This window comes from Vulpes lagopus, chromosome 11, assembly GCF_018345385.1.
Source record: "Vulpes lagopus strain Blue_001 chromosome 11, ASM1834538v1, whole genome shotgun sequence".
In the NCBI taxonomy this organism is placed as follows: Eukaryota; Metazoa; Chordata; class Mammalia; order Carnivora; family Canidae; genus Vulpes; species Vulpes lagopus.
The window spans coordinates 12977689-12997459 of NC_054834.1; the positions used below are offsets into that span (position 1 = coordinate 12977689).

At 39.4% G+C, this 19771-nt stretch overlaps 2 protein-coding genes across 5 annotated transcripts in view; both read right to left on the reverse strand.

Moving 5' to 3' along the window:
* BCAP29 (B cell receptor associated protein 29) overlaps positions 1–1277 on the reverse strand; it is a 53240-nt gene extending 51963 nt beyond the window's left edge. The window contains exons 1-2 of the mRNA XM_041774089.1: positions 1144–1277; positions 662–769 (exon numbers count right to left, since the gene is read on the reverse strand). Of these exons, the coding sequence (XP_041630023.1) occupies positions 662–753 (92 nt within the window). The 5' untranslated portion in view covers positions 754–769; positions 1144–1277. The remainder of the gene's footprint in view (positions 1–661; positions 770–1143) is intronic.
* Positions 1278–3128: 1851 nt separating this feature from the next.
* DUS4L (dihydrouridine synthase 4 like) lies at positions 3129–19724 on the reverse strand. 4 transcript variants are annotated; one of them, XM_041774087.1, is made up of 8 exons: positions 19584–19724; positions 19204–19300; positions 14364–14500; positions 10038–10159; positions 7024–7141; positions 5827–5949; positions 4472–4698; positions 3129–3743 (listed from the first exon to the last, which is right to left on the reverse strand). In XM_041774087.1, the coding sequence occupies exons 3-8, from the start codon at positions 14477–14479 to the stop codon at positions 3496–3498; spliced, it is 954 nt and encodes a 317-aa protein (XP_041630021.1). In that variant the 5' UTR covers positions 14480–14500; positions 19204–19300; positions 19584–19724; the 3' UTR covers positions 3129–3495. The 4 variants fall into 4 exon arrangements, with proteins under 4 accessions (XP_041630021.1, XP_041630018.1, XP_041630020.1 ...); XM_041774084.1 differs by having other exon boundaries at positions 19531–19672; XM_041774086.1 differs by having other exon boundaries at positions 19588–19626.
* Between the last annotated feature and the right edge of the window lie 47 nt (positions 19725–19771).

Consider the following 19771-nt stretch of genomic DNA (forward strand, 5'->3'; position numbering starts at 1 on the left):
TAATCAGTTAAATTATTAGTAAAATTAAAATTAATTAATTAGTAAAATTGGCATTAGACATTAATGCAACCGTCTCTGGGTTACATAAGAACAACACTGAGAATAATTTACTGGCTTCACTTTCTACATTGTTGTTCCACTGCCTCAGTGAAACATTTCTGCACCGGGGCGTGCGGTTAACGTCCTTTATCCATTTCCCCTTTTTCTAGTTTCCTTTTCCAATTCCGGGTAATCAACACGTCTGATGACAACAGATAGTAAAAGCAGAACCAAAAAGAAAGAAAAAAAGAAAAAAAAAAAGTGTGTGTGGGGGGGAACCACTGCTTTACCGTCTCTGTAGTCAACAGAACCCAGAAGACCTGGGGCCTCCTTCCAGGAGGGAGGGAAAGCACGTGAACGCGTCTGTACGTATACTAGGAAGGTTTGCATCCAGGGATACTTTAGTAGTGGTGGACAGTCCCTGCAACCTGTGAGTTTCCAGGGCACCTTCACACGCAGCGTCCGGAACTCCGTAGCGTCGGGGCCGTCCCCACGCCGCGGGCGCTGCGGGGCAGCCGCGGGGGGGGGGCAGCCGGGGGGGGGGCGGCCGGGGGGGGGGCAGCCGGGGGGGGGGGCGGCGCTCGCGGGCGCGCACACCACCGGGCCACGCGGGGTTGCCTACCTCTGAGGAGGAATAAAAGGCAGACAGAAGATTAAAATAAGTCCTATTTCAGCATAAAGAAAGGTTGCGACTGCCACCCACTGCAGTGTCATTTCTTTCTCTTCACACCTAAATAAAGAAACACTCAGTTCACTTTGCCGCCGCGTGAGAACCGGGGCGGGGCGGGAGCCCGGGGGACGAGCCCGCCCGCGGCCGCCGGCCCCTCCCCTCCCCTCCCCTCCTCTCCCCTCCGCGGGGACCCGGCCGAGCCGACCCGGCGGCCTGCGCGTCGCGGCCCGCGAGCTCCCGCCGCCCTGGCGCCGCCGGCCCCTAACGCCCCCCCGCGGCCGCCCGCGCCCAGGGGCCCCGCTCCGCGAACGCGCCGCGGCTCCGGCCGGCGCCCGAGGCCCAACGGCGCAGGGAGCGGCGCGACCCCGCGACCCCGCGCGGCCCGGGCCCTCCCCGCCGCGAGGCCGTGGCTCCCGGCGCCCCGCCGGCCTTACCCCGCCTGCCGCCCGCCTGGCTCCCGGCGCAGCTCCGCGCGGCCGACGCGCGGGACGTCAGACGCCGCGGCGGGGGGGGGGCCGCGGGGGGTGCAGGGGGAGGCGGGCGGGCGAGGCGGGCAGGTGCGGCCAGGGCGCAGGGGGGCGGGCCGGGGTGCGCCCCGCCCCCGCCGGCCCCGCTCCCAGCCCGGAAGCGCGCGGCCCGCGCCCGCCGAGGTGGCCGGCGGCGCGGGGACCGGCCGCGGCTGTTTCCCAGCTGTGCACCTGGAGGGCGGCTCGGACTTCCCGGTCTGGGGGCTCCGCGGCCGACTGCTCCGGGCCGCCGACCTTAACTTCTGATCGCGCGTGGTGCGGGTGGGAGGGGCGCGGGGCCTGCCCGGCCGTCGGGGGCAGCGGCTCCCGGCCCGAGCCGCGCTAGACTTCAACGGCGGGGCCCGCAGGGCCCGCGGCAGGGCGCAGCGTTCTGTCCCGCGGACGCGGAAGCTTTTGCAGCTTCAAAACCCATTTTCCTGCTCTTGTCCGCAGGCTGGGAAGAGAGAGTTCTCCCTTCTCCCTAGGGAGACGTTTAGGGACGGAGAGGGAGCAAACCGTGGGTGGGCGCATTCCTTCAGTCACTATTGTCCAGGTGGTCGAATTGCGTGAATATACTTAATTATTGTTTCATTATTGACAAGGTCTCAGAAATACAAATGACAGTATTTTATCCTCCTGGGCAGAATTATTTTGGGAATATTAAATGATGTAAGTAAAGATATGATTATAGAATAATAAAAATACATTTAACTGGGTGCTTTTTCTTATCATCACAGATATACTTGATCACACAGAAAAGAGAGGAAAAAGACTATGAATTAACTATGAAGGTTTTTTTTTTTTTTTAAGATTTTATTTATTTGAGAGAGCAAGCCCCAGAGAGAGCATGAGTGGGGGCAGGGGAGAGGAAGAAGCAGGCTCTCCGCTGAGCAGGGAGCTGGATATGGGGCTCCATCCTAGGACTCTGGGATCAGGACCTGAGCGGAAGGCAGATATTTAACCCACTGAGCTACCCAGGCTTGAATTAAGCAGTTTTAGATAACCGTTTCCTTATAAAGTTTTCATGTTGGTAATATAGGCCAGTATCTTAATTATGGAACTGTTTTAATAACTGAGATACTGAATTCTTGCAGTGGCACTTTCACCAACAACAAAATTCTCTTAGTAACACTCCCAGACCATGGAACTATAAAATTAAAATTATCAAAAAAATTATTATCAATTGCTGGGAAGTGTAAAAATAACATCATAAATAAATAAATCACGGGGATCCCTGGGTGGCTCAGCAGTTTAGCGCTTGCCTTTGGCTCAGGGCGTGATCCTGGAGTCCCGGGATCCAGTCCCACGCCCGGCTCCTTGCATGGAGCCTGCTTCTCCCTCTGCCGTCTCTCATGAATAAATAAATAAAATCTTCAAAAAATCACTAAAAACAGCATATGAAAATTAGGTTTTTAAATTAAAATTCTCTAAGAAATATTTCAAATATATAATCAGCTCCAGATTGGCTACCAAATTTTTTATATATAAAATGTGGGAGACTAAAATTAGTTTTTGTCATTTTAGGTACAAGTGTATTTACCAAGCAAGATCTCAATCTTCTAAGGATCTAGAAGACTTGAAATGTAACAAAGTTAACATCATTTAGAGTTTCATGGATCTTATTAATTTTAAATCATAGAAAACATCACAGATATTTAAACTCATACAATTTAAAACAATTTAAATAAGTTACATAGAATTTAAAACACATACCTGGAAGTGTCATTCATGAATTAGGAAGTACCAGTTTGATTTTCCAATTTGAATTTTTAATCTAAGCCCTGAAAGTAACTTTATACAAAATTCTTGTTCCTTTTCATTTTATGTAGAAGTTGGCATTTGTTCTGTCACTTTGCACTTATTTTCATTCAAACATGCTTCATGTTGACTTATAAATACTATTAGACTTATACTTTTAGTATTAAAATAAAAAATTTATTTAAAAATGTTAAAAACACAATTCCTTTAGGAAATTTTTTTTTTTTAAATCCATAATAGGATTCAGAACAATATTTTGTCAATGTTTGGAAGAGTGACCGGGATGTGTGCTCTACCTGGGGTCTTCTTCACAACTAAATTTTGTTTCCATCCTACAGATGTACTGAATCAGAATCTCTGAGGATGGGGTCTAGGACTAACTTTTTAAAAAGTTCTCTGGGCACTGTTTTTATGCTTATGGGGGAGAGACACTGACTTAAAGTAAAAACCAAAATGTGACCTTGGGTGGTTTCACTGTAGATATAAAGTGAAGTAAATATTAAAATACTTTAGGAAGTCCAGTCAAATCCCATAATGGTCTGTAAGGTAATCTAAAACTGCTGATGTGCTTGACAAAGCATTAAACACTCTTTTTTCCTGCCTTGAAGTTATTTTTTCCATCATGTACATTAAATGTTGATGGAAACACATATAAGGAGTTCCAAGTTCAAGAGCAATGTCAATCCAGTCCCAGATGCACTGCAGCGGGGTTTCGTCATATCCAGCAAACATGGCAGGGTTTGCTAAGAGTCCTCTTGCAACCATCACACCTATAAAATAAAGCATATCACATTTGTTCACACATTAAGAACTCACAGGTTATGAGGTCACACTTGAAACAAACTGACAATATTGAAAAATAAGTAGTATTATAAGGTTTCACAATACCCACATATTTGTATAACTCAATTACAAAACAATTTGCTACATTTGTAAACTAAGAATATTTAAATGTACTTACAAGAATTAAAAAAATTTGTTTAAGATTTCTACATTAAACAATTAGTCTCTGGGGATTTTTTTAACGGTTAATCCAGGCTGTCATAAATTGGGTTTGCTTAAAGTTAAGTTTATCCACATTGTCCCATCTAGCAATAGTTATCACAGATTTTGGTACACCAATAATCCAAGGGAGTAATAAAACCACAGGAGTATGTAGCTCCTTTGACTTCTAGGACCACTTTGTGTTCACTAATTCTCATCTCTATTTCACAAATAGGCTATCTGGAAGATAGCCTTCTTAACTGGTCATTCACTGGATATGATGGTGGCAGAAAGTAACTGACTTAATTTATCCCAATTAAAACAATATACTGCCTATATGTAAAAGAGTTAACATAATTTTAATGAACTGTTTAGCTTAAATCAGTACAACAGAAAAATATGGCTCCATTTTAGAGACAAATAATGAAAAATCACTTTAACATCACTCTCCTATTCCCTTTTTTTTTTTTTTTTTTGGCTAATTAAAAGACAAACTCAAGTACTTATTTCTTACCATCTGTCCCAGTAATATGCCAAACATTTTCTGCTTCTTTTAAGCTTCTGATGTCTCCGTTAGCAATTACAGGTATAGACATGTTTTCCTTAATTATTTTAATGGCCTCATAGTGAACTGGCTGATGTCTTTCTTCAACAGTTCTTCCATGGACTGTAATCCAAGAAACTCCTGTTGCCTCAGCCTTTCGACAAAGATCTATAGTTCTTGTAAGGTCATCATGGATCCTGTCATTTCAAAATTACATCAGTCTATTCACCACATGCAACTTTTAATGCTAAAATTAATAGATTAATAAAATAATAAAATAATATTTCATCTGATACATTATTCAGTTAGCTTTGCTATATTATCACTACATGCCACTATAAGAAAGGTTTTGTTGAGATCAGTTCCCATTTAAGACTTTAAATTTAGCTATTTCACTAATGGCAAAAATAGGATGACAATTTTTACCTTACCTAATGCTTCACCCTTTTGGCTTTGATAACTGAAAAACTCATCAGTACTGTCATAGAGGGATGGAAAAATGGTATCCTAATACCTGCAATGTATCCCCCAATCCATGAGTAGGATAATATATTATGAAATGTGTTTTTAACCTGTCACCCAAAAACCTATTCCAGGTTTATTTTCTTTTCATTGTGAAATTTTATTGCAAATATTACTCTACTCTTGGTACCAGGAATGTTTCTTCTTCTTCTTATTATTATTATTTTAAAGTAGACTCCAGACACAGCATGGAGCCCAATGTGAGGGCTCATTTCACTCATGATTCTGAGATCAAGACCTGAGCTGCAATCAAGAGTTACAAGCTTAAATGACTGAGCCACCCAGGTGCCCCTCGCAGCATTATTAATTAAGCAGTCCATGAAAAAAACTGAGGGTTTCTTTTGAGGGAAAGTTTTTAATAATAAAGGGATGTTTTAATTTCTATTAAAAAATACAAAAATGAAGTTGTTCTGTTATTTTTATAAATAAAAACTATATGGTACACAGTCATTTACTAAATGTCTTGTTTCAACATTTCTATATACTAGCTACCAATTTATTAAAGATGGATACTTCCACACTCTTAGACAAAAGGAATATTATTTTATTTCCTAAGTAATGGAAAATTGTGTCAGTAGATTAAAATATTTTCTTTCTTTTTTTTTTTAATAAATTTTTATTTATTTATGATAGTCACACAGAGAGAGAGAGAGAGGCAGAGACACAGGCAGAGGGAGAAGCAGGCTCCATGCACCGGGAGCCCGATGTGGGATTCGATCCCGAGTCTTCAGGATCGCGCCCTGGGCCAAAGGCAGGCGCCAAACCGCTGCGCCACCCAGGGATCCCTAAAATATTTTCTTTACCTTATTTTAATAGATATTGAAAATCTGGGATTTTCCACTTGATTTCTTACTTGTTTCACCATATCTCGAACAAGCTCTGGCTTGTTTATTAAGCAAGCTCCATAACCTTCTGCCATTGCCCACCTTTATAAAGCAGACACAACAACAAATGAATTGTAATTAGTCAGAATAGAAGATACAATTTTAAAAGCTCTGTAAGTGCATCTATTTCTCTATCTTAGCGACCTGGAATGGAATCAGACTTTTATAATTCACAGATCCAACATTTTAATGTGGATCAATATGAAATAAGGAAAATATGTTCCCAGATCAAAAAGTACTTAGGAGAAATGGTTTTCATTGGCAAGTGAGAAAATTAAATTAAAATTCATTCAACCAAAACAGACTTAGGTATTTGTAGTTAATTGCAATTACTTCAGATTTTTAAAATTCCAAATTTGATGTTTATTGTACATAACAAGACGTTTTATTAATCTTAATAGTAGAAAGATATTTTTGGCTTACAGCATTCCAAGACCACTAAACAGCTTATTTAACTCTCCTAATGAGTATACAAATATGTCTAATCTGTTTGGATTATGATGTACTTAAAACCTTGATTTTATTCTTTGGACACATTTTGTATTATTGACAGATAATCTAACACAATGCTAGGAAGGTAGGGATATTATTATCAAATTAAGCATCCTATCAATACCCAGTTACTTATTATTTTTTTAATACCCATTTACTTAGACTCAACCAAGTAACTGGTACAAACAAAGGGTAACTATAAGGAGGTATTCTTACAGAGAAAATTAGGAGAAAACAAGTGTCAATTTCTCAAATCATAGAATCACAGTTTCTTATCTGACATGGCAGTAAAAATTCATTTTAGGGACTGCTATAAATGTTTAAGTCTTCCATAACCACTTTTGGATGAGGATCAAGGCAGATCCACATATAAAAAAATGTGGTAAAGTGAGACAAAACACTTATCAAGTGATCTATGGATTGTTTTAGCCATAGAAAATACCTTTGCATATATTTCCCTACATAATATTTCCTTATTTTTTCCTGCGTCTTATTTGGAGCCCAAGTGCTTTAACTCTATTTTCTTTACTTTTTAATTCTTGGAAAACTGGAGAAATAGTTTACCATGTTCACATAGTTTTTTCTAATTTTTCTGAAAATTCTTCCAACTTCTTTGAGCTTTACCTCTGAGGGCAACCGCAGTTAATGTCTATTCCATTCGCATAAGGACAGACAATACGAGCAGCATCAGATAAAAGTATCGCATCATTAGCAGCAAACTGAACAATCAATGGGCAATCACCTGATAAAATGAATAGCTCAACATTAAAATTCATAGAAACACACACACACACACCATGAAACTCTTCATGTTTGTACAGGATAATGATTACTTTCAGCCTAAGAAGTATCTATTTAAACAAGATAGCATTAAACTAATCTTAAATATTTAAAATTAAAGTAATTTACATTTAGTACAAACAGTATGAAATTTGATAAAATGAAAACTATAACACTCTTGATGAACAGATCTCGTTTTCAAAGATGAGAATTAGTTTATTGTATTCCAGAACAATTTTATGTATACCTGTAAAATTTAAATAAACATGAACATTTTATGTACATTTCTATGCCTACTGCTTTTTCCCCCTTGATATATCTGGGAGCTGTACTCCAATGTATTTTCTTTTTAGTAGTGTATTCTTTTGAATGGATGGACCATGCAGTGTACTTTTAGACTTTTTTTTGGGTGGCTTTTGCAAACAATGCTGCGATGAGAATACTATTACACACATGCTGCGATGAGAATACTATTACACACATGCTCCTCTGAGTATATTCATAGGGTAAATTCCCAGGAATGTAACTGCTGGATGGGCATCTAACTAACATTTTGATAGACATCACAGTTTTCTTTCAAAAGAAAGAGAGATGACAGTTTTTGTTTCCTCACAACTTTTTCAACATTGTATATCCAATAGAGTGTATTTTTATTTGTGGGTTTGCTCTCCATATTCTCTGTCCACTTTTCTATTGTTACTCTTCTTTTAATTGTTCTTTATGTTCTTATTATTTTTTAAATTTTTCTTATAAAAGAGCTTTATAAAAATTAGCTCTGCTATCTATTGTAAATATACACATACACACACATATATATTTTATATATTTTATTTATTTGAAAGAGATAGAGAAAGGGAGAGCACTAGTGGGAAGAGGAGCAGAGGGACAAGCAGACTCCCCACTGAGCTGGGAGCCCCACTCAGGGCTCAATCCCAGGAGCCTGGGATCATGACCTGAGCCCAAGTCAGGCGCTAAACGGACTGAGCCACCCAGGTGCTCCTCTATTGTAAATTATAAATATTTTATAACTATAAATATTTTCTCCAGGTTTTGGTTTGTCTTTGAGTACATGTGTGCTCCTTTCTTACACATAAATTTAAATTTTAATATAGCAAATGTGTCAGATATTTCTTAAGTTTTAACGGACATATTTTTCTCATCTTTCTTTGGGTTAGTGTTATAAATTCTGGACAGATGTATTTTAATTTTCCTAAAGTTCTTTTGAGGACCATCTATATGAGATACACTGGGTGTTTGCCAAAATGCAGATTTCTGAGCATCGTCTTACTTCCACTGATTCAGAATTTTTTTATTTTTTCTTTTTAATTTATTTTTACTTATTTTTTTGATTCAAAATTTCTATGGCAATTCACTGATTTATAGGACTAACATGAGAATATGCTTTTCCCTGAGGGTGTAAAATGTTTTTTCCCATTATAACTCAGGGAGTTACAGAATTTCAATTTAATAACCATTTATTGGTCTAATATATTTTCAACACAGGGCTAGAAGCTAAGGGTACGAATCGGTAAGAGGTTAATTCCAGACTTCAAGGAGCCCATAGTCTAGCAGACAGGCATACAAAGAAGAAATTATAATACAGCAGGATTAAGCCCAGTGAAAACCTTGTGAGCGAGGACAATAGTGGAGGGCAATCAGGCAAAGTCCCCGGCCACAAACTTTGAGAGCTGGATTAAGAAGCATGTGGTATCATTTGCCAGAGAGACATGGATCTGGGGTGTAGGCATGGCTGAGGAAAGGACATTCCAGGTAGAGAAGTATGAGAGGACGGGGCATGTTCAGGGACTTAAACAAATTAGTATTGCTACAGAATAAAGTTGCTGGGGCGGAGATGCCTGCGTAGCTCAGTTGATGAGGCCTCTGACTCTTGGTTTTAGCTCAGGTCATCTCATGGGTCATGGGATGGAGCCTCGTGACAGGCTCTATGCCCAGCAGGAAGTCTGCTTGAAAGATTCTTTCCCTCTGCCCCCTCACCCACTCATATGTGCGAGTACACTTTCTCTCTCAAAATAAATAAATAAATCTTAAAAAAAAGGAATAAAGCTGGTTGGCTATGGAGAGAAACTAATGGAAGATAAAGCTGCAAAAGATATATTCAGAGGCTGGATCATGAGGAATGTCATATATTACTCACAGGTACTGGGATTTTTTTTTTTTTTTTAAAGTAATCTCTTCACCTAACCTGGGGTTCGAACTTTCCACCCTGAGGTCAAGTATCACATGGTTTACTGACTGACCCAGCCATGCACAGTGACAGGTACTGGAATTTTACTCTTTAGGCCACTGGTTCTCAATCTTTAGCAAGCTCAGAATCACCTGGAGGGCTTTTAAAAACAGATTGCTGGACCATATACCCAGAGTTTTTGATTCAGTGGGCCTGCGGCAGAGCTGGAAAATTGCCATTTAGAACAAGTTTCGAGATGATGCTGATGCTGCTGGTCTGGCATATCACCCCTTGAGAACCACTGCTTTAGGGCATGAGCTGTCCAAGAAGGATTTGAGGCAGTGAAGAGATGTGATCAAATTTACATTTAGAAAGGTTCCTTTGGGCTATTTGTAGGATGGGTTGGAATGGGGCAAGACTGGAAGCAGTGAGATAAGAACCTAATAGCTCAGGTGAGAGGATGGGGCCCCAAGGAAGGCTGACCTCACACTTATATATATCATCCAGAGTTTACATGGTACTCAATAAAAACATATGTTAAAAACTTATTACAAACATAAAGAACTATAATATTTAAAAATAAAATCTCTGAATTATGTTGTTTCTGATTAGACAGTTTTTTGTTTTTTGTTTTTAAGTTTTACAAAGTCAGCAAACTCTGGGTTTCACATACCTTGGTTTGTAGTAAATTCACTGTCTCGGGCTTTTATTGATCTGACAAAATCAGCAGCAACTATCATTGGTGTATAGCACAGATCACAACCATATTTTCTTACTAATGTTCTAAAAGCCAACCTGTGAGCATATAAAACTTTAATTAGGCATTTAGAAAACATCACAATCATATGTACTTCCAAGTTTAATTGTTAAATATTTATTAGAGGAAAGTCCTGCCTTTGAGAGGATAGAGTAGACATACTTTTCCCTATTCTGGCTGTTAAAAAAAGAAAAAAACAAGCCCAAATTGGAGTCATTTGCCACCTCCATGACTGCAAACCAAGACTTAATTACAGTTTCCCAGGAATGTGACCTTTTAAAGTCAATCTGAAATTTCTTGAACAGCAATAATAAGGTAACCTGCAGGATAAAAAAATTCCTGTTGTCCCTGTCCCCACCAAAAGATGTCCTGGCCTGAACCAATCTTCCTTTTCTTTTGCTAATAACTTCTTGCTCTACCTTCCTTCCTATAAAAACCTCCCATTTTGTACAAATCCATGGAACATCTCTTTACTTGCTAGGTGGGATGCTGTCTGATTCTGAATTGCTTAATGAGGCCAGTGAGATCTTCAAATTTACTCAGTTGAAATTTTTTTTTTTTAACATTGGTGACTATACTATATATAAAACAAACATAAGAAAACTCTGAAAGGTGGAGACAAGAAAACAGAAAGGCTAGTGACCTTGGGATATGAGGAACAACAGTGGTGAGTTTTTGCCTGGATTTCCTTTTTGCTTCAAATATCCCAGATTTGGCCCTAAAGAAGCTGGCAACCCACAAATACCAATAAGTGAGACAAAAAGAGCCCCAACAAAAGTCAGCTCTCTCTGACCAAGTACTAGGAAAGGGGAAGTCTAGTAAGACAGAACAATTACAAACCAAACACCAGAGACAAACCTGTGGCCCCACCTCCAGAAGCATGTGTTGAGTGGGGAGCTTAGACTTCCACCTTTCCAAGGCTGTAACAAACTTTTCTAACACACCTTTATAGTGGCGTCAGAGAAGGCCAGGTAGGGAACTGGGACTTTAATAACTTGCTGGCCAGTAACTTTAATACTTTCTCCCTTCCCACTGTTAAATAGTATCAGAGGATGCTTGGTGAAAGGCTAGGACTTTCAATATAGTCCAGCAGGTACCAGGCCATCCCCTTCATGGCTTGCCCCCAGGTTAGCAGTAACGAGGAGCCATTCCCCCTGCACCCAGAGTGTCAAAGGAGACCAAATAAGAAATCAGGACTTTTACTTTCACCTCCTAGTAGTGGGGTAGTGCTTTCTCATTTCTCTCCTGCTATAGTGATGGCAGAAAAAAAAAAGTTAAAACAGAAGGTTCAAAATTCAGAATCAATCAATAGAATCTACTCTATTAAAAAGCTAAAAGAAACATCATGTAATTGTATCAATCAATATAGAAAAAGCATTTGACAAAATAATACTCATTCATGATTAAAAAAACCAAAAACTGAAGAAAATAGAAGAGGGAAAACCTTCTCCACTTGATAAAGAGCATCTACAAAAAAGTTCTATAGCTAATATATGTAAAGATGAAAAACAGAACATATTTCTTTTAGATCAAGGACAAAGCAAAGATGCTTGCTCTCATCATTCTTATTTAACATAGTGCTGGAACTTCTAGCCAGTGTATGAAAAAGAAATAAAAGGCATATGATGGAAAGGAAGAAATAAAACTGTCCCTATATGTAGATGAGATGATCACATAAATAATTCCAAGGAATTTATTTTAAAAATCCTTCAATAAGGAAGTTCAGTAAGTTTACAGGATACAAAATTAACATAAAAATCGATTTTATTTCTGCATATAACTGTGAATACATGGACACTGAAATTAATAGTATAATATCATTTACAATCGCTCCAAAAAAAGAGAAAAATACTCAGGTGTAAGTCTTCAAAACATGTATAGCACTTAATATGCTGAAAGCTATACACAATGATGATGAAAAAAATCAAAGATCTAAATAAATGGAAAAACATACTATCTATGTTCATGAGTTGGGAGACTCAACATAGAAAGGAATTAAATTCTCCCCAAATTGATATACATATTTAATACAATTCTTCTGGAAATTCCAGCAAGATATTTTGTAGATAAAGACAAAATCATATTATAAATTATTTAGAAGGGCAAAGGAACTAGAATAGCTAAAACAATATTGAGAAAGAAAGATAAAGAAAAAAAAGAAAAATAAAGCTTGAGGAATTAGTCTACCTAATTTAATTAAATACTTATTATATAGCTATCAGGATTGTGTAGTAATCAGGATTGTGTAGTATTGGTTGGGAGATAGACGTATAGCTCAACAGAACAGGAAAGGGAATGCAGATAAAGAGCTACATAAACATGTCCAAATGATTTTTGAGAATGATGCAAAAGAAATTCCACACTGGAAAGAGAGTCTTCAACAAATGGTGCTGGAGTACTTAGACATCCACAGGCAGAACCAAACCAAACCAAAATAAAACACCCCTCAACTCTAAACCTCACATTTATACAAAGATGAACTCAAAATTGATTATGGACTTAGATGTAAAACAAAAAAATAAGACTTTTTGGGAAAAAAAAGGAGAAAAACTTCAGGATTACGAGCTACACAAAGTTTTCTTAAACTTGACATCAAAAGCACAATTTACAAAAGGAAAACTTGGTAAATTAGACTTTATAATTAAATAAATAGGTTTTGCTCTGCAAAGACCCTGTTAAGAAGATGAAAAAATATGCTACATACTGGGAGAATATATTTGCAAATGACATATCTGACAAAGGAATAGTATCTAGAATATATAGAGAACTTTCAAAATTCAGTAGTAAAGAAAAACTCAACAACAACAAAAACCTGATTCAAAAATGGGCAAAGGGTTTGAGTAGACATTTCCTCAAAGATATAAACACAGCTAATAAGCACAATGAGATACCACTTTACATTCACTAGGATGACTATGGAAAAAACAAACAATACAGTAAGTATTGGTGAGGGTGGTGAGGAATTGGAACTCTTGTTGGTGGGAATATAAAAATGGAAAACAATATGGACATTCCTCAAAAAAATTAAAAATAGAATTGTCATATGATCTAACACTTGCTGCTGGGCATATATCCCAAAGAACTGAAAGACATTTATATATCCATATTCATAGCAGTATTAGTTGAAATAGCCAAAATGTAGAAGCAACCCAAGCATCCATAAATCAATAAATAAAATGGAGTACATACATACAAACGGAGTATCATTCAGCCTTTAAAATAAAGGAAATTCTGATACATGCTATGACATGGATGAACCCTGAGGCTATAATGCTAAGTGAAATAAGTCAGTCTCAAAAAAGCAACTATTATATAATTTCACTTATATGAATACCTAGAGTAGTCAAGTTCAAAGAGTGAGAAAGTAGAATGATGGTTGACAGGAATGGGGGTGGTGATGGTGGAATGGGGAGCTATTGTTTAATAGGTGTAGAGTTTCAGTTTTGTAAAACAAAGAGTTTTAGAGATTGGCTGTATAACAATGTGAATGTACTTAACATTATTGAACTGTACACTGCAAATGCTTAAAATGTCTAGGCTATATTTTACCACAATTGAAAAAAATTTAAAAACCAACTCAATAGTAAAAAAGCAAATAATTTAATTAGAATATTGGCAACAGACATAAAGAAATATTTTTCCAACAATATACAGGGGACAAATAAACATATGAAAACATTTCCAACATTGCTAGCTATAAAGGAAATGGATATTAAAATCATGAGATATCTCTCCACACCTATCAGATGGCTAAAACTAAAAAATGACATTACTACACATTGATGAAGATGAAGAGAAACTAGATCCCTCCTATTCTGTTGGTAGAAGTGTGAAACAGTACAGACACTCTGGAAAATTTGGCAGTTTCTTAAAAAAAACTAAACATATAGTTATCACATGATCTAGCAATTGCAGTCGTAGGGATTTGATCCAGACATGTGAAGACTTATGTTCAAACAAAAACCTGTGCATGAATGTTTAGATTTACTTAATATCCTTTTATTTAATATCCACTATATCTTTATAGGTGGGAGTTATAAACAGATATCTTTTTTTTTATAGATATAAAAAGGGAAGTTTGAAGGGGTGAATTGTTTACTCAAGACCATGCACATAACAGGCATACACCAGCATGCCAGCCTAGACATAATCCCAAAACTAGGTGTTTGATGATCCCATATGGTGGTCAGAGCACAAAAAGGAAATCACATCTTGGCTCATTAACCATTTACTAATACTTACTTTGAATATCGAACCATTGGGGCACAGACTTTTACCAGCTGCCCAGAATGAAGCATTTCTATTGGATCTTTTTTTCTTTCTTGACATATTGTGGTTGGTATGCAGTCACTCTTCATGAATACAGATTTGTTTCAAATCTGAAAAAGACAGTTTGCATAGAGAAAAATTACTTTCATTAGATGAATTCCCATCATTCTAACAATTTCAACTGCCAAGAATATATATTTTTTTGTCAGGCTTGTGGGCTCAGGAATCTTTTTAGCTTTTTTTTCACAGTATCAAATAGGATACTACAGAATCCTATCTCTATAAGTCACTGACAGTTTTTAGTACACTGTGAAATCATCACGTTTATATATTCAGTACAAATTATGCTTGTTCGTGTCAAACACTAACAGATTCAAATTCTATACTTAACTCACTAAAGTAACATTTTCTGCTCAAATTAATAAATGCTCAAGATGTGGAAAGCTACAAGTTTTTTTCTTAGCATAGCACGGCTTTTCAAATTATGTTTAATATTTCCCATGTTACTTTGTTTGGTATTGATAAACCAGAGAATCTGATTTGAATAATTTAATGTATAAGACTGTGTATGTCTGGCACTTGAAATACCTTGTTTTATACAGGAAAGCTAAATGGGGTTAATTGAACAACTTGAAGTAGTTAGCATTTCCAAGATTTACTGGTCTATTTAATGTTTATTGTTATTCACAATTTCTATTCTTTGTATCTGGATCAGAAGGCAAACTCTTATTTAAAAATTTAAATGTGCTATCAACTAGCAAAAATTCCAATTATGATCATGTAATTGAATACATCACTTTTTTAAAAAGATGATTTTTATTTATTTATGCATGAGAGACACAGAGAGGCAGGGGCACAGGCAGATGGAGAAGCAGGCTGCCAGTGATGAGCCTGATGCGGGACTCCATCCCAGGACCTCAGGATCACACCCTGAGCTGAAGGCAGATGCTCAACCACTAAGCCACCTAGGTGTCCCTGAATAAATCAATTTTAGATCCAGATACAAGTGATTAAGTAGTTCCTAAATGTTTTTAAATTTGCTATACTTAAAATGCTGTCATTTCATAGTGTTGGCCGCTTTCCATATTCCAATGTTTGGCCTCAGTAACTTAGCAACAGATATGGGCAAACTTTAGGAAGGTCTAATTGCTCAACATGCAATTTTTTGTTTAGCTCACCTAGAAAGTAGTTATAATCTAAATATAAGCCAAGAATTTCGACTTCTTTAGGTAGTGTACAGTTGAAACAAGCTAGCTTTATTGACCAATGTTCAGTCTTTTATCTCTTTATAATTTTTATTTACTTACTTTAAAGAGTTTGAGAGAGAGTGTGAGTGAGCATGGGAGAACAGAAGAGGGAGAGGGATGAGCAGACTCCATGCTGAGCACAAAGGCCAATACGGGGCTCGATCTCATGACTCTGAGATCAGGACCTGAGTGAAATCAAGAGTAGGATGCTTAACTAAGACACCCAGGCACCCCTTACCTCCTTTTTTAAAGTAAAAGTTTATGATTAGACCAATGTAAGCCCACATAAGTAAAACATAAGCAACAGAAAGGTAGTTCCTTTTCATGAATCAAGCCTGTTTCTTCCCTCTGGCATTTCATATCCTAACTATGCCATCCCTACACACTCAAGTCAGAAACCTGGAGCTTGCCCTCCACTTCTCCATGTCCCACAAGTGTGTCAACCGAGCAATACCTTTCATCAAATCTCGAGCATTGCCCTAATGTGTGCACTCAATCATCCCCCATCTTGATTCTGTCTTCTCTGAATCCCAGATAGATGATCTTACTTACTCACTACACCCTAGGTTCTCCTGTCACCATGTGCACTTTTCATTATTATAGAGTATAATAACACATCCACTTGAGTTTTTGAGGGCATGGACATGTATTTAATCATACAACAAATATTAAGTTCCTGCTATGTGTTGGGAATACAGATGGAGATACATTTCTTGTCTTTAAAAATGTATTAGAGTTAGACATACTTACACAAAATGGTAGTTCTAACACATGCACTTAGACACAATTTAACTGTTGTGGAAATAAGTGTCTAGAGAAATGAGGGAATACATCAACCGCAGAGGAGGGAAAGCTTTAGCTAACATATGTGGGAGATGGGGGGCTGTCCTACTGTCCTGTTACAGGGAGCAACATATAAAACCAGAGGCTTGAAAATGATGAAATAAACCTGAAGAATGCACCATTAGTAGCCCTGTGTTATTTGAGCATACTAGAAGAGGGAGAAGGCCTGTAGAACCATGGACCTTTATTCTAACCTGGAATAAAATCTAAATAATTTTATACTATAGGGCCTTGGTTAACCATTTTTCCACCTCCGTGGGTGATGTTTCATATGTGCCCAACATGCATGTGCATATAACATACTTTCATACATAGCAGGTAGTTTTGGATTGGCTGTATGTCTCTCCTTGTATATGTGTAAATGAAACATTTTAGTGGGAAAATGACATGATTGGATTTCTGATTTAGAAAAATTTTACTGAAAGGGGGAAGGACTTTTGGCAAAATATCAAAGGAGGCTATTGTAGTAAGCCAGTCCGATGCATAATGAGTGTCTGACCTGGGTTGCTAGGAATAAGAAACGAGAACCCACTTAGGAGCTATTTAGAAATAAAAATAAGCTGACAAGATATTTAGTTGGTGGAAATCAGCTAAATTTCAGGAAGTGCATGTTGTATAGTATGAGAGAATTCTAGGATGACGTGCACGCTTTGGCTTTTGAGGCTGGGTGGGTGTAAGTCCAATCTATGAGACAGAAAATAAAGAGGAATAGGTTTTACCAGGGAAACAGGAGTTCATATTTGGGCACATTAAATTTGAGGTGCTCATGACATTTCCAGATGGTGATGTCTCACAACTGCTTATACAGATATGATGCTCAGGAAAAAACTAGACATACAGACTGATGGTCTTTACCTTTTAGGTAATAAGTTGAAATGAAAAAAAATCAAGAACATGGACAAAGCACTTAAAGATGCCGTATCTGGCAAGAAATCCTTAGAAGCATCAACATTCAACTAAAAGAAAAAGAATGCAGAGGAGACAGTGATATGAATTCTGGAGCTGAGAAGAATAAACCTGAAGAGTGATATTCAAAGACTGAAGACGGGGGGATCCCTGGGTGGCGCAACGGTTTGGCGCCTGCCTTTGGCCCAGGGCGCGATCCTGGAGACCCGGGATCGAATCCCACATCAGGCTCCCGGTGCATGGAGCCTGCTTCTTCCTCAGCCTGTGTCTCTGCCTCTCTCTCTCTCTCTGTGTGACTATCATAAATTAAAAAACAAAAAAAAACAAAAAAAAAAACAAAGACTGAAGACGGGAAAGTGTCAAAGAAAGAGGGGATAAGCATCTTAAACATCACAGAAGAGTTAAGTAAGGAAAAGACTAATAAAAAGCATCTAATAGCAACTAGGTCATTAGGAACTTCAGCAAGAACAATTTCATTCCCACTCATTCTTGTAGTTCCAGTACATGGTACAAAGGCCTCCCTCAATATGTATTTGCTTAATGAATAAATCAGTAGTTTTCAATCTTGGTTCTACCTTAGAATAATCCGGGGAGCTTTTAAGACTCAGGATGCTCAAACCATACCCTAGACCAATTAAGTGTGAATCTCTGGGCTTACCATGCAGGTATCAGTGGGTTTTTTTTTTTTTTTTTTAAAGCTTTCTAGGTGATTTCAATGTGTAGTTAAGCTTAATAAACAAATCCAAACTACCAAGCACCTGGTACCATTGTTTGTCTACATGGGTTTCTACCTTATGAGCTCTTCTGGGACATGACAGGAATGGAGTCTCATTTGTAAACTCATGCTGGTGTGTACGGTTGGGGCTCAAAACTCTTCACTAAATGAACGAGTTTTACGCAACTTTTCTAGAACCTTCCCAAAGTAAGAGCCAAGGACAGAAAAAAGAACCCATAATTCAAAGATATTATTCAGGGCAGCCCTGGTGGCTCAGCGGTTTAGCGCCGCCTGCAACCCACTGCAGGATCCTGGAGATCCAGGATCAAGTCCCACGTGGGGCTCCCTGCATGGAGCCTGCTTCTCCCTCTGCCTGTGTCTCTGCTTCTACGTCTCTCGTGAATAAAAATCTTAAAAAAACAAAACAAAGATATTATTCATCAACATTAAAGAATTCTTAAAAATTGTATTATGGATAATGAATTCTAGTGTGAGTCTGAGCACATTGCCCTGAGCAATTCACGTGATTCATTCAGAACCAACAATTCTAGCCAGACTGTGATTGAGACCAAAAACACTAGGGAAAAACCTGAGACAAAGTCGAGGGAAAGCATAAGACACACGCTCACCTGAGTGGTTATGAGCATTACATGCACAAAGTACTATTACAGCACCTTGTTGAAATACTATTAGCAGAATCGAGGGAACCATGTGGCTTCGGAATTGGGAAAAATTGGTTCTCTGTGTATAGGGCAAGTTATATTACAGATTTTTTTTAAAAAAGATTTTATTTATTTATTCATGATAGACACAGAGAGGAAGAGAGAGAGAGGCAGAGACCCAGGCAGAGGGAGAAGCAGGCTCCATGTTGGGAGCCTGATGCGGGACTCGATCCCGGGACTCCAGGATTACGCTCTGGGCCAAAGGCAGGCGTGAACCGCTGAGCCACCCAGGGATCCCCTATATTACAGATCCTTGTGCTGGGATGCTTAACCTTCTCGTACCAGGGTGGCTGACCCCTTAACTTATCAGTGTGCATCTCGGGGGCGGGGACCTCAGTGAATAATGCAGATGCATTAGCGGGAAGATAATGGGAACTAACTTGATTCGGCAGCTTCAATACTGTTAGTTGGAGATCATGGAAAATCCGTCCGTTTGAAAGAGGAAAAAAAAAGTTTGGCATCACTCCTAGCACGCGGCTGAAAGAGAGAGGAAGAGGCGGAAAAAGCTCAAGGTCAAGGGAGGGCAGAGGCTGAGTCCGCTGGGCTTTCCCGGGCCGGTCCTCCTTGTCCACCAGCCTTCGGCTCCCCCCAACTCTGTCCTCCGCGCTCATCCTTCCCCAGCTCTCCCGCCAGCGTCCACCCCAGGGCGGCCAGCCAAGGCGCGCGGCGCCCGAGGCCCCGGCTGTGCCCGCGGAGCTCCCAGAAACCTCCGCTCTCGCGTCCGGCCTCCGCCGGGAGGCCCCGGTTCCGGGTTGAATACTTGCACGGCCAGGTTCCCGCGCCCGCCGTCTCTTGGGCCGGGGGCACGACGGCACACGGCGCCAAGCCCGCCGCCTCGGCTCCCCGCGCGCGCCGGCTCCGGGCACCGCGCCGCGGCTCCCAGCCCGAGATTCGCGCGGCGGCGGCGCCCGCGGAGCCGACTCCCCAGGCCGTGGGCGGGGCGGGGCC